This window comes from Pristiophorus japonicus, chromosome 30, assembly GCF_044704955.1.
Source record: "Pristiophorus japonicus isolate sPriJap1 chromosome 30, sPriJap1.hap1, whole genome shotgun sequence".
In the NCBI taxonomy this organism is placed as follows: domain Eukaryota; kingdom Metazoa; phylum Chordata; class Chondrichthyes; family Pristiophoridae; genus Pristiophorus; species Pristiophorus japonicus.
Window position 1 is genome coordinate 11,336,369 of NC_092006.1, and position 14,567 is coordinate 11,350,935.

A 14,567-nucleotide genomic window follows, 5' to 3' on the forward strand; every position below is an offset into this window, starting at 1 on the left:
GTGCTCGCTGCCCCCGTGTCCTAACTCGCACCGAGTCCCGCTCACCCATCACCCCCTGTGCTCGCTGCCCCGTGTCCTAACTCTCACCGAGTCCCGCTCACCCATCACCCCCTGTGCTCACTGCCCCGTGTCCTAACTCGCACCGAGTCCCACTCACCCATCACCTCCTGTGCTCGCTGCCCCCGTGGCCTAACTTGCACCGAGTCCCGCTCACCCATCACCCCCTGTGCTCGCTGCCCCGTGGCCTAACTCGCACCGAGTCCCACTCACCCATCACCCCCTGTGCTCACTGCCCCGTGTCCCCTAACTCGCACCGAGTCCCGCTCACCCATCACCCCCTGTGCTCGCTGCCCCGTGGCCTAACTCGCACCGAGCCCCGCTCACCCATCACCACCTGTGCTCGCTGCCCCGTGTCCTAACTCGCACCGAGTCCCACTCACCCATCACCCCCTGTGCTCGCTGCCCCGTGGCCTAACTCGCACCGAGTCCCGTTCACCCATCACCCGCTGTGCTCGCTGACCTACCTTGGATCCCGGTTAAGCAACGCCTCGATTTTAAAATTCTCATCCTTGTTTACAAATCCCTCCATGGCCCCTACACCCCTCCCTATCTCTGTAACCTCCTCCAGCCCCTACACCCCTCCCTATCTCGGTAACCTCCTCCAGCCCTTACATCCCTCCCTATCTCTGTAACCTCCTCCAGCACCTACACCCCTCCCTATCTCTAACTTCCTCCAGCCCCTACACCTCTCCCTATCTCTGTAACCTCCTCCAGCCCTTACATCCCTCCTTATCTCTGTAATCTCCTCCAGCACCTACACCCCTCCCTATCTCTAACCTCCTCCAGCCCCTACACCCCTCCCTATCTCTGTAACCTCCTCCAGCCCCTACACCGCTCCCTATCCCTGTAACCTCCTCCAGCCCCTACACCCCTCCCTATCTCTAACCTCCTCCAGCCCCTACACCCCTCTCTATCTCTGTAACCTCCTCCAGCCCCTACACCCCTCCCTATCTCTGTAACCTCCTCCAGCCCCTACACCCCTCCCTATCCCTGTAACTCCTCCAGCCCCTACACCCCTCCCTATCTCTAACCTCCTCCAGCCCCTGCACCCCTCTCTATCTCTGTAACCTGCTCCAGCCCCTACACCCCTCCCTATCCCTGTAACCTCCTCCAGCCCCTACACCCCTCCCTATCTCTAACCTCCTCCAGCCCCTACATCCCTCTCTATCTCTGTAACCTCCTCCAGCCCCTACACCCCTCCCTATCTCTGTAACCCCCTCCAGCCCCACAACCCCCCGAGAACTCTGCGCTCCTCTAATTCTGGCCGCTTGAGCATCCCCTGATTTCCATCGCTCCACCATCGGTGGCCGTGCCTTCAGCTGCCTGGGCCCCAAGCTCTGGAACTCCCTCCCTAAACCTCTCCGCCTCGCTCTCCTCCTTTAAGACGCTCCTCAAAACCGACCTCTTTGACCCAGCTTCTGGTCGCCTGTCCCTAATATCTCCTCCTGTGGCTCGGGGGCAATTTTTTCTGATGACGCACTTTGGGATGTGCTGAAGAGGTGAGAGGCGCGAGAGGAATGCAGGCTCTTTCGTCAGTGCACGTTCCGACACAATTATTTTCACACTTACGGCTGGAACAGTCCGTACCCCGCCAACCAGGCTCGCATTGACACCTGTCGGGCCCGACACATCGGCCATGAACGCACTCCTGGGTACACCGGGCTGTGAATAACAAAAAAACATACATAAGAAATAGGAGCAGGAGTCGGCCATTCGGCCCCTCGAGCCTGCTCCGCCATTCAATAAGATCACTTCCCCGCCAGCTCCCCATAACTCCTTCACGGCAAGCGAGCCCCAGGTGGGTAGAGGAAACATTACAAGGGACACCCTCAAAGCCTCCCTAATAAAGTGCAACATCCCCACCGACACCTGGGAGTCCCTGGGCCAAAGACCAGTCCGCCCCTAAGTGGAGGAAGTGCATCCGGGAGGGCGCTGAGCACCTCGAGTCTCGTCGCCGAGAGCGTGCAGAAACCAAGCGCAGGCAGCGGAAGGAGCGTGTGGCAAACCAGTCCCACCCTCCCCTTCCCTCAACCCCTGTCTGTCCCACCTGTGACAGGGACTGTGGCTCTCGCATTGGGCTGTTCAGCCACCTGAGGTCTCATGTTAAGAGTGGAAGCAAGTCTTCCTCGATTCCGAGGGACTGCCTATGACGATGATAATGAGTCATTGCAATCTTGCCGTCCGGAGGAGGTGGGGGTCCCCAATGGAGTCATCCCTTTATCTATTGGGGACTTGGCCTGGAGGGTGTTGTACGGGGCAGTCCCGTGCAATCGGTTCTTAAGTCGGTTCACGGACTCCCAGGCCGCCTGCAATTTACAGATTGGATAGGCTGGGTTTGTTCTCATTGGAACAGAGGAGGCTGAGAGGCGACCTCGTTGAGATGTATAAAATTTTGAGGGGCCTGGATATAGTGGATAGCAAGAGTCTATTTCCATTGGTGGAGAGGTCAATTACGAGGGGACTTAGTTTTAAGGTGGTTGGTGGAAGGTTCAGAGGGGATTTGAGGGGAAGCTTCTTTACGCAGAGGGTTGTGGGGATCTGGAACTCACTGCCTGGAAGAGTGGTGATTGGAGAAACCCTCACCACTTTTAAGAGATGGTTGGATGGGCACTTGAAGTGCAGTAACCTGCAGGGTTACGGACCGAGAGCTGGTAATTGGGATTAGACTGGATGACCTCTTGCTGGCTGGCGCAGATATAATGGTAAGTACTGCAGGGAATCGAATACGGCCAGGGTGATCTCCTGGACTAGTGTCGATCGCCTGGATGGGTCGGAGAGGAATTTTCCCAAGATTTTTTTCTCCCTAAATTGGCCTGGGTTTTTATCTGGTTTTTCCCTCTCCCAGGGGATCACATGGCTCTGGTCGGGGTGGAGTGTACAATGTTTCAGTGTAAGGGGTGTCGCAGTTGTGTGAGGCGGACTGGTTGGGCCGGGTTCTCTTTGCCTTTCCATCATTGTTCGTAGGTTTATATGTAACCTTCAGGGCTGCTGACCGAGGGCCGTGTGGCTCTTTGTCGGCCGGCACGGACACGATGGGCCGGAATGGCCTCCTTCTGCGCTGTAAATTTCTATGTTTACACGTGTCTGTGCAGTGTGTGAGGTTGCAGTCCCTCTCCCATTATTTGAAGGGGCTGCTCCTCAAATTCTGGTTGCACTTCAGTCCCACAGTCCTGATCTTTGGGCACCCTGTGCAGGGGGGAGCGGGCAGGTCGGAAGGCCTCCTCGTAAGACTGCTCCTGGGCACGGCCAAGGGGGCCATCAGCCGGTCCAGGCAGCGGGCGGTCGAGGGGGTCGTTCAGCCCGACTGCCTGCCTCTCTTCCGCGGTTACATCCGAGCCAGGGCGTCCCTGGAGATGGAGCACGCGGTGTCCACCTGTATGCTCGCGGCCTTCCGCGAGAGGTGGGCGCTGGAGTGCATCATCACACCGCCTTTTTGAACTGCTGCAGCCCCGTGTGGTGAAGATGCTCCCACAGCTGACTTTCTCGTAGTGCTTTGGTACAGAGTGTCTCACTGGGCCATTTCAGAGGGCAGTTAAGAGTCAACCACATCGCTGTGAACCATGTACAGTAGACACCTCAAGTCGCTGGAGAAATAACACCAACGATGTCTCCGCAAGATCCTACAAATCCTCTGGGAGGACAGATGCACCAACGTTAGCGTCCTCGACCAGGCCAACATCCCCAGCATCGAAGCACTGACCACACTCGACCAGCTCCGCTGGGCAGGGCCACATTGTCCACATGCCCCGACACGAGACTCCCAAAGCAAGCGCTCTACTCGGAACTCCTTCACGGCAAGCGAGCCAAAGGTGGGCAGAGGAAACGTTACAAGGGACCACCCTCAAAGCCTCCCTGATAAAGTGCGACATCCCCACCGACACCTGGGAGTCCCTGGCCAAAGACCAGTCCGCCCTAAGTGGAGGAACTGCATCCGGGAGGGCGCTGAGCACCTCGAGTCTCGTCGCCAAGAGCGTGCAGAAACCAAGCGCAGGCAGCGGAAGGAGCGTGCGGCAAACCAGTCCCACCCTCCCCTTCCCTCAACCACTGTCTGTCCCACCTGTGACAGGGACTGTGGCTCTCGTATTGGACTGTTCAGCCACCTGAGAACTCACTGTTAGAGTGGAAGCAAGTCTTCCTCGATTCCGAGGGACTGCCTATGATGATGATGATGATGATGGGTCTGGAGTCACATATCGGTCCAGACCGGGTAAGGGCGGCAGATTTTGCTCATTAGTCAAGCAGTTGAGTTTTTACGACAATCCAACAATTTCATGGTCACCATTACTGATACCAGCTTTTTATTCCACGTTTATTTGAACAGAATTTTATTAAAGTTCCCCAGGTACCCTCACCAGATCACTAGTCCAGGTCTCTCGATTATTGCTCCAGTAACAGGATACTCCGCCGCTGATCTTTTGAGCAGTGGGAGTTAGGACACCGCCCCTCCCTCAGCCCCCCGTCCCTCAGCCTCCCCTCCCTCAGCCCCCCTCTCCCTCAGCCTCCCCTCCCTCAGCTCCCTCTCCCTCAGCCCCCCGTCCCTCAGCCTCCCCTCCCTCAGCCCCCCTCTCCCTCAGCCTCCCCTCCCTCAGCTCCCTCTCCCTCAGCCCCCCTTCCCTCAGCCTCCCCTCCCTCAGCCTCCCCTCCCTCAGCCCCCCTCTCCCTCAGCCTCCCCTCCCTCAGCTCCCTCTCCCTCAGCCTCCCCTCCCTCAGCTCCCTCTCCCTCAGCCCCCCCCTCCCTCAGCCCCCCCTCCCTCAGCCTCCCCTCCCTCAGCCCCCCTCTCCCTCAGCCTCCCCTCCCTCAGCTCCCTCTCCCTCAGCCCCCCTCTCCCTCAGCCTCCCCTCCCTCAGCCCCCCTCCCTCAGCCCCCCCTCCCTCAGCTCCCTCTCACTCAGCCTCCCCTCCCTCAGCCTCATGGAGTCAGCCCCCTCTTCCCTCAGCCTCCCCTCCCTCAGCCTCCCCTCCCTCAGCCTCCCCTCCCTCAGCCCCTCCTCCCTCAGCCTCCCCTCCCTCAGCCTCCCCTCCCTCAGCCTCCCCCTCCCTCAGCCTCCCCTCCCTCAGCCTCCCTTCTCTCAGCCTCCCCTCCCTCAGCCTCCCCTCCCTCAGCCTCCCCCTCCCTCAGCCTCACGGAGTCAGCCTCCCCTCCCTCAGCCTCCCCTCCCTCAACCTTCACTCCCTCAGCCCGTCCTCCCTCAGCCTCCCCTCCCTCAGCCTCCCCTCCCTCAGCCTCCCCCTCCCTCAGCCTCACGGAGTCAGCCTCCCCTCCCTCAGCCTCCCCTCCCTCAGCCTCCCCTCCCTCAGCCTTCACTCCCTCAGCCCGTCCTCCCTCAGCCTCCCCTCCCTCAGCCTCTCCCTCCCTCAGCCTCCCGGAGTCAGCCCCAGGCCGGGCCTCCACCGAGCACCGCTTCCTGCCTGAGCCTGTGGTATTTCCTTCCCACGTTTCCCCTGACACGCGGTGGGCTGTAACCCTGGCGACGGGCCTTCCCCTGGGCTGCCCAGTAACTGCGAAAACACGGTGCACAATTCCAGGCCTTAATCTGTCCTCAGGGGAAGGAAAGGCCAATATCTCTGAGCGACATAGGCCCGACATCGGATAAAACACTTCCTGAGGTCAGAGGGAGATCAGCCTGGCTTTCTGCTTCACTTAAACCGGAAAATGTGGACTGAAAGAATTGGAGTCTCCCCCCATCAGGGCCCCTTTTAAGAACATAAGAAATAGGAGCAGGAGTCGGCCATTCGGCCCCTCGAGCCTGCTCCGCCATTTAATACGATCATGGCTGATCCGATCATAGACTCAGCTCCACTTCCCCGCCCGCTCCCCATAACCCTTCACTCCCTTATCGCTCAAAAATCTGTCTATCTCCACCTTAAATATATTCAATGTCCCGGCTTCCACAGCTCTCTGGGACAGAGAATTCCACAGATTTACAACCCTCCGAGAGAAGAAATTCCTCCTCATCTCAGTTTTAAATGGGCGGCCCCTTATTCTAAGACCATGCCCTCTAGTTCTAGTCTCCCCCATCAGTGGAAACATCCTCTCTGCATCCACCTTGTCAAGCCCCCCTCATAATCTGATACGTTTCGATAAGATCACCTCTCATTCTTCTAAACTCCAATGAGTAGAGGCCCAACCTCCTCAACCTTTCCTCATAAGGCAACCCCCTCATCTCCGGAATCAACCGAGTGAACCTTCTCTGAACTGCCTCCAAAGCAAGTATATCCTTTCGTAAATACTGAGATCAAAACTGTACGCAGGGAGTCTCGCCATCAGGGACCCCATAAAGAGTGTTTGATTTTAAAATCGACAATGAAAATGTATATATTTTATATTTTATACTTATTAATATCTCATGAAAGATCTTAAATCACTTCATTAACTTTCGATCGATGACCCCCTTTACCCAGGGACCAGGGAGGAGGGCCTTCAGTGACGGGGAGAGACTGGAGAAGCCGGGGTTGTTCTCCTCGGAGCAGAGAAGGTTAAGGGGGAGATTTAATCGAGGGGTTCACTATCACGAGGGGTTTTGAGGAGTAAATCAGGAGAGACTGTTCCCGGGGGCAGGAGGGTGGGTAACCAGGGGGACACAGATTGACGATAATCGGCGATGGAACCAGAGGGGGAGATGGGGAGAATGTGTTTTGACGCAGCGAGTTGTTGTGATCGGGAATGCGCTGCCTGAAAGGGCGGTGGGAGCAGATTCAATCGGGACTTTCAAACGGGGGAATTGGGTAAATACTGGAAGGGGGGGAAATGTGCCGGGCTGTGGGGAAAGAGCAGGGGGGAGTGGGACTGATTGGATCGCTCTGTCACAGAGCCGGCACAGCACGGGCTCCATGGGCCCAATGGGATCCTCCTGCGCGGCGAGGTTCGATGGTCTTGAGATCGACTAGAATATTATAAAGACGTTCCCGTAGGTGAGGGCATTGCATCTCGGCTCCTGTTGTGCCAATTTTTCGTCACGCTTATTTGCACGGACATTGAGGAAACCTATGTAAACATCTACAAGGGGAAGCCTCGATGGGAACACGGTTTCCCCCGTCCCCCTCCCTCCCCCCCGCCGGCAACGCTGCAATCGAGGCCACCAGGTGGCGCTGTAGCTCCACTCTATCCTCCGACAGATTGGGAGCAATGCCACGGGATGTCTCCGCGTCCCATCACATTCATCGCACGCGTTTGGCGATATTTTGATGCTGGTTTATTTCACGCCCGTGTTTTCGCATGTTCAAACTGGTGGGGGTGGGTTAAAACTGCTGCGAGAGAGGGAGGGCATACCGAAACATTAAAGGTCGGGGTTTTATTGAGCCTTGGGGGGGGAGGGGAGGGGGGGGGCGGAGGTTGTTCTTCTCTGCTTCCCTCTTCCCCCCCCCCCCCTCGTGCACAGGCGAGAGGACCGAGCGGGACTGAACGGGTGAAGGCATGGTCGCCAAGGGTGGGGCGAAGGGAATGGATGACATGCAAGACCCTTGCACTACCTCAGGACCCTGTAATGTACGCCCCTGTGAGCATGCTCACGGGTATGTAGCGCTGTTGCATTGGGAGTGGCTCAGCCAGTCACATGATGTTCACAAGACTCAATAAAACCCCAGCCAGTTGGGTTCGGGAGATGAGGGCATGTATTTGTGAGCCTGGTGGATGAACTGGTAATGTGTAGTGTGATTGTTAAACCTTTGCTAATAAACCTACTAGTTCTGAATAGCAATGTGCTACTATGAATTCTTAAGCAAAGAACCCTTGAAGCAAATGCATTACAGTCCCGAAAGTGCTTCGCAGCCAATGAAGTACTTTTTTTTCGAAGTGTAGTCACTGTTGTAAAGTAGGAAACACGGCAGCCAATTTGTGCAGAGCAAGCTCCCACAGGGGCGGTACTGAGGGAGCACTGCACTGTCGGAGGGGCAGTACTGAGGGAGCGTCGCACTGTCGGAGAGGCGGTACTGAGGGAGCGTCGCACTGTCAGAGGGGCAGTACTGAGGGAGCGCCGCACTGTCGGAGGGGCAGTACTGAGGGAGCATCGCACTGTCGGAGGGGCAGTACTGAGGGAGCGCCGCACTGTCGGAGGGGCAGTACTGAGGGAGCACCGCACTGTCAGAGGGGCAGTACTGAGGGAGCGCCGCACTGTCGGAGGGGCAGTACTGAGGGAGCGTCGCACTGTCGGAGGGGCAGTACTGAGGGAGCATCGCACTGTCGGAGGGGCAGTACTGAGGGAACGCCGCACTGTCAGAGGGGCAGGGGCAGTACTGAGGGAGCGTCGCACTGTCGGAGGGGCAGTACTGAGGGAGCGTCGCACTGTCGGAGGGGCAGTACTGAGGGAGCGTTGCACTGTCGGAGGGGCAGTACTGAGGGAGCATCGCACTGTCGGAGGGGCAGTACTGAGGGAGCGCCGCACTGTCGGAGGGGCAGTACTGAGGGAGCGCCGCACTGTCATAGGGGCAGGGGCAGTACTGAGGGAGCGCCGCACTGTCGGAGGGGCGGTACTGAGGGAGCGCCGCACTGTCGGAGGGGCAGTACTGAGGAAGTGCCGCACTGTCGGAGGGGCGGTACTGAGGGAGCGCCGCACTGTCGGAGGGGCGGTACTGAGGGAGCGTCGCACTGTTGGAGGGGCAGTACTGAGGGAGCGCCGCACTGTCGGAGGGGCGGTACTGAGGGAGCGTCGCACTGTTGGAGGGGCAGTACTGAGGGAGCGCCGCACTGTCGGAGGTGCCGTCTTTCGGATGAGACATTAAACCGAGGCCCCGTCTGCCCTCTCGGGTGGATGTAAAAGATCCCGGGGCCACTATTGGAAGAAGAGCAGGGGGAGTTCTCCCCGGTGTCCTGGGGCCAATATTTATCCCTCAACCAACATCACTAAAACAGATGATCCGGGTCATTATCACATCGCTGTGTGTGGGAGCTTGCTGTGCGCAAATTGAGCTGCCGCGTTTCCCACAATACAACAGTGAGCACACATAAAACGGTTGTGAAAGGCGTGATAGAAATGCAAGTGCTTTCTTGCGAACAATAAGCTGTCGATCTCAGTGTCGAAAGCTCTAATCGACCTCCAGCATCCACAGATTTATGGGAGAGAGTTCGAGATTCCCACTAGCCCTTGTGTGAAGAAGTGCTGGCTCTGATTTTAAGGTTATGGGAAGTGCTTTATCCGGATTCAGACTACCATCCAACAGAACCTGTACTCATGCAACATCGCCCGTCTCCGCCCCCTGCCTCAGCTCATCCACTGCTGAAACCCTCATCCGTGCCTCTGTTACCTCCAGACTTGACTATTCCAACGCACTCCTGGCTGGCCTCCCACACTCTACCCGACGTAAACTAGAGGTGATCCAAAACTCGGCTGCCCCGTGTCCTAACTCGCACCGAGTCCTGCTCACCCATCACCCCCTGTGCTCACTGCCCCGTGTCCTAACTCGCACCGAGTCCTGCTCACCCATCACCCCCTGTGCTCGCTGCCCCGTGTCCTAACTCGCACCGAGTCCCGCTCCCCCATCACCCCCTGTGCTCGCTGCCCCGTGTCCTAACTCACACCGAGTCCCGCTCACCCATCACCCCCTGTGCTCGCTGCCCCCGTGTCCTAACTCGCACCGAGTCCCGCTCACCCATCACCCCCTGTGCTCACTGCCCCGTGTCCTAACTCGCACCGAGTCCCGCTCACCCATCACCCCCTGTGCTCGCTGCCCCGTGTCCTAACTCGCACCGAGTCCCGCTCACCCATCACCCCCTGTGCTCGCTGCCCCATGTCCTAACTCGCACCGAGTCCCGCTCACCCATCACCCCCTGTGCTCGCTGCCCCGTGTCCTAACTCGCACCGAGTCCCGCTCACCCATCACCTCCTGTGCTCACTGCCCCGTGTCCTAACTCGCACCGAGTCCCACTCACCCATCAACCCCTGTGCTCGCTGCCCTATATTGGCTCCCGGTTAAGCAATGGCTCGAATTTAAAATTCTCTTTTTCAAATCCCTCCATGGCCCTCACCCCCTCCCTATCTCTGTAACCACCTCCAGCCCCACAACCCACCCTGAGATCTCTGCGCTCCTCTAATTCTGCCCTCCTGACCATCCCTGATTATAATCGCTCCACCATCGGTGGCCGTGCCTTCAGCTGCCTGGGCCCCAAGCTCTGGAACTCCCTCCCTAAACCTCTCCACCTCTCTCTCCTCCTTGAGGACGCTCCTTAAAACCCACCTCTTTGACCCAGCTTTTGGTCACCTGTCCCTAATATCTCCTTATGTGGCTCAGTGTCAAATTTATTTGTTTTGTCTGACAACACTGCTGTGGCAGAAACAATAGAAAAGCAAATAATAATTTAAATGGAGATTAATTGCAAAGTGCCGCAGTACATTGGAACCTGGGGTTACTTGTACATGAAACACAAAAGGTTAGTTTGCAGGTACAGCAAGTGATCAGGAAGGCCAATGGTATCTTGGCCTTTATTGCAAAGGGGATGGAGTATAAAAGCACGGAAGTCTTGCTACAGTTATACAGGGTATTGGTGAGGCCACACCTGGAGTACTGCGTGCAGTTTTAGTTTCCATATTTACGAAAGGATATACTTGCTTTGGAGGCAGTTCAGAGAAGGTTCACTCGGTTGATTCCGGAGATGAGGGGGTTGACTTATGAGGAAAGGTTGAGCAGGTTGGGCCTCTACTCATTGGAATTCAGAAGAATGAGAGGTGATCTTATCGAAACATAAGATAATGAGGGGGCTCGACAAGGTGGATGCAGAGAGGATGTTTCCACTCATAGGGGAAACTAAAACTAGGGAACATAGTCTCAGAATAAGGGGCCGCCCATTTAAGACAGAGATTAGGAGGAATTTCTTCTCTGAGGGTTGTAAATCTGTGGAATTCTCTGCCCCAGAGAGCTGTGGAGGCTGGGACATTGAATATATTTAAGGTGGAGATAGACAGATTTTTGAGCGATAAGGGAGTGAAGGGTTATGGGGAGCGGGCGGGGAAGTGGAGCTGAGTCCATGATCGGATCAGCCGTGATCGTATTAAATGGCGGAGCAGGCTCGAGGGGCCGAATGGCCAACTCCTGCTCCTATTTCTTATGTTCTTATGTAAGCTCCTTGGGACGTTTGACTGCGCTTAAATGCGCGATATAAATACAAGTTGTTGTTGTACAGAGGAGCAAAACCCGAGCCGAGCGCAACGCGAGCGGTCGTTTGACCTGCGACCCCGCTCGGAGAGGTCACGCGGGGGGTCAGCGCGCCGGACACCAGGAGCTCGCCGAGTGCGTGAGGGGAAATGGCAGGGCAAGATCCCGCGGGCCGGTCAGCGCCCGTCAGCCGCGGGGCCCGGAGGGGACAGTCGCGGCGAGTGATGCTAGGCCGGCGGCGGTTTCCGCGCGGTACACGCGCGGCGCTCGCGGCGCTATCAGCCGCCCCGGGGACCCTCCCCAGCCGACCTACCCCCCCCCCTCCCCTCCCTGCGGCCCACCTGAGGCCCCACCCCCCCCCTCCCCCGCCGACGTCCCCCACTGACCCATCCCCACGGACTAGTCCCCCACTGACGCTCCCCCCCCGCGGCACCCCCCCACAGACCCCCACTCCCCCCTACTCACGCACGCAGCCGCCTCGACTCTCGTAGTACCCCTGGCAGCAGTGTGCCCGCTGACGGTACTCCGTTTCCACCCCCGGCCTGTACGCCACGCGGTAACTGATCCTGCAACGGGAAGAGGCAGCACAGTGAGCGGCGGGAGAAAGGGAGAACGGAAGGGAGAGAGGAAGGAAGGAAGGAAGGAAACATAGAAAATAGGTGCTGGAGCAGGCCATTCGGCCCTTCGAGCCTGCACCGCCATTCAATGAGTTCATGGCTGAACATGCAACTTCAGTACCCCATTCCTGCTTTCTCGCCATACCCCTTGATCCCCCGAGTAGTAAGGACTTCATCTAACTCCTTTAGTGAACTGGCCTCAACAACTCTCCGTGGCAGAGAGTTCCACAGGCTCACCACTCCTTGGGTGAAGAAGCCCCTCCCCATCTCGGCCCCAAATGGCCCACCCCCCCCCCATCCCCAGACTGTGACCCCCTGGCTCTGGACGTCCTCAACATTAATAAGAACATAAGAATTAGGAACAGGAGTAGGCCATCTAGCCCCTCGAGCCTGCTCCGCCAATCAACAAGATCATGGCTGATCTGGCCGTGGACTCAGCTCCACTTACCCGCCCGCTCCCCATAACCCTTAATTCCCTTCTTGGTTAATAAGAAGACACTCCGCCACTGTCCATTCGTATCCTTTATACAGCAATAAAACTAATAATTCATAATCTAATGAAGATGGCACTAAGAAACAATGCCCACTTTCAATTGTGGTGCGCTTGATTTTTTTTGTACCTATTTTTCCCTTGTTACATAATGCAAGAACTTTGCAAGCATAAGTAGCATTTAATGGATAGCTAGGAATGTCCAACAAAGCCTAACGCAAGTAAGTTCGTCTAATGATCTCTCAGATCCAAACAGCAAAATCTGAGCGGTGTACGGCCTTTTCAGAACTCTTGAGACTAAAATTATACTCTCTAAGTGTGCTATTTACAATTTTTTAATTTAGTAATCGTTTATGCGTTACCAATTGTTCCTTTTCATTTTTTTTCTCTGTGGAAATTAAGTTGTTGTGGAATTTACCAGTATATTATGCCATTACAGGTTGAACCTCCCTCATCCAGAACTCCCTGATCCAGAACCACTCCTCGTCAGGGACATGGTCTCACAATAAGGGGCCGCCCATTTAAAACTGAGATAAGGAGGAATTTCTTCTCTGAGGGTTGTAAATCTGTGGAATTCTCTGCCCCAGAGAGCTGTGGAGGCTGGGTCATTGAATATATTTAGGGTGGAGATAGACAGATTTTTGAGCGATAAGGGAGTGAAGGGCTATGGGGAGCGGGCGGGGAAGTGGAGCTGAGTCCATGATCAGATCAGCCATGATCTTATTTAATGGTGGAGCAGGCTCGAGGGGCCAAATGGCCGACTCCTGCTCCTATTTCTTATGTTCTTATGTTCTTATGAAAGAAGGAAGGAAAGACAGAGAGAGAGAGAGAGAGAGAGAGAGAGATACTTGTGTTTTGACAGCACCTACAGGACGTCTGAAAGCCCTTCACAGCCAATGAAGTACTTTTTGAAGTGTAGTCACTGTTGTAATGTGGGAGACGCACTCCCGGGGCCGCTATTGGAAAAAGAGCAGGGGGAAGAGTTCTCCCCGGTGTCCTGGGGCCGATATTTATCCCTCGACCAACAGCATTGAAAAAAAGCCAGCTGGGATCTGGGTCATTATCACATCGCTGTTTGCGGGAGCTTGCTGTGCGCAGAATGGCTGCCGCGTTTCCCACATTACAAAAGCGACCATACTTCAGAAAAACAAAGTGCTTCATTGGCTGTGAGGTGCTTTGGGACGTCGCGAGGAGGTGAAAGGCGCTATAAAAATGCGATCGTTTCTTGACCGCTTCGCTGAAGCCTTACTACTAGGCCGCAGCTGGGCCTGGCCCTTCCAATTATGGCTCACCGGTGTCTGGTGCATCGGAACTGGTTCCTCGGGTCAGAGCAGGGCTCCTCGATGGGTTCGTCGTGTGGCGTGGTGTAGGCCTCCTGCTTGGTCACCGAATAGCTGAGAGCAAGAGAAGATAAAAAGCTTCACTACACACACCACTGCTCCATCACAAAGCCTCTTCACAAACCAGGATTGGGCTGGTGTCTCTGAACACAAGGGTATACGGCCCAGAAACAGGCCATTGGGCCCAACCAGTCCGTGCCGGCGTTTATGCTCCACTCGAGCCTCCTCCCGTCTTTCCTCATCTAAATCTATCTCCATAACCCTCTATTCCCTTCTCCCTCATGTGTTTATCCAGCCTCCCCTTAAATGCATCGATACTATTCGCCTCAACCCCTCCCTGTGGCAGCGAGTTCCACATTCGCACCGCTCTCTGGGTAAAGAAGTTTCTCCTGAATTCCCCATTGGATTTCTGGGTGACTATCTTATATTGATGACCTCTAGTTATGCTCTTCCCCACAAGGGGAAACACTCTCTCTGTATCCACTCTATCAAAACCTTTAATCATTTTAAAGACCTCTATTAGGTCACCCCTCAGCCTTCTTTTTTCAAGTGAAAGGAGACCCAGCCGGTTCATCCTTTCCTGATAATGTACACCCTCGCATTTCTGGTATCACCCTTGTAAATCTTCTCTGCACCCTCTTCAGTGCCTTTATATCCTGTTTATAATACGGCGACCAGAACTGTACGCAGTGCTCCAAGTGTGGTCTAACCAAGGTTCGACACAGGTTCAGCCTAACTTCCCTACTTTTCAATTCTATCCCTCTAGAAATAAACCTTAGTTCTTGGTTTGCTTTTTATGACATTGCTAATCTGTGTCGCAACGTTTAGTGATTTGTGTCTGTACTCCGAGATCCCTTTGTTCCTCGACCCCACCCAGACTCACACCCTCCCAGTAATAAGTGACTTCCCTATTCTTCCTGCCAAAATGTAATACCTCACATTTATCTGTGTTGAACTTCATTGGCCAATTAAATG

The 14,567-nt window shown here is 55.8% G+C and overlaps 1 protein-coding gene across 1 annotated transcript in view; it reads right to left on the reverse strand.

Moving 5' to 3' along the window:
- The window catches only part of LOC139240216 (multiple epidermal growth factor-like domains protein 10), a 232,263-nt gene that overhangs the window by 135,365 nt on the left and 82,331 nt on the right, over positions 1-14,567 (reverse strand). The window contains exons 4-6 of the mRNA XM_070868687.1: positions 13,545-13,646; positions 11,611-11,711; positions 1,630-1,722 (exon numbers count right to left, since the gene is read on the reverse strand). Of these exons, the coding sequence (XP_070724788.1) occupies positions 1,630-1,722; positions 11,611-11,711; positions 13,545-13,646 (296 nt within the window). The remainder of the gene's footprint in view (positions 1-1,629; positions 1,723-11,610; positions 11,712-13,544; positions 13,647-14,567) is intronic.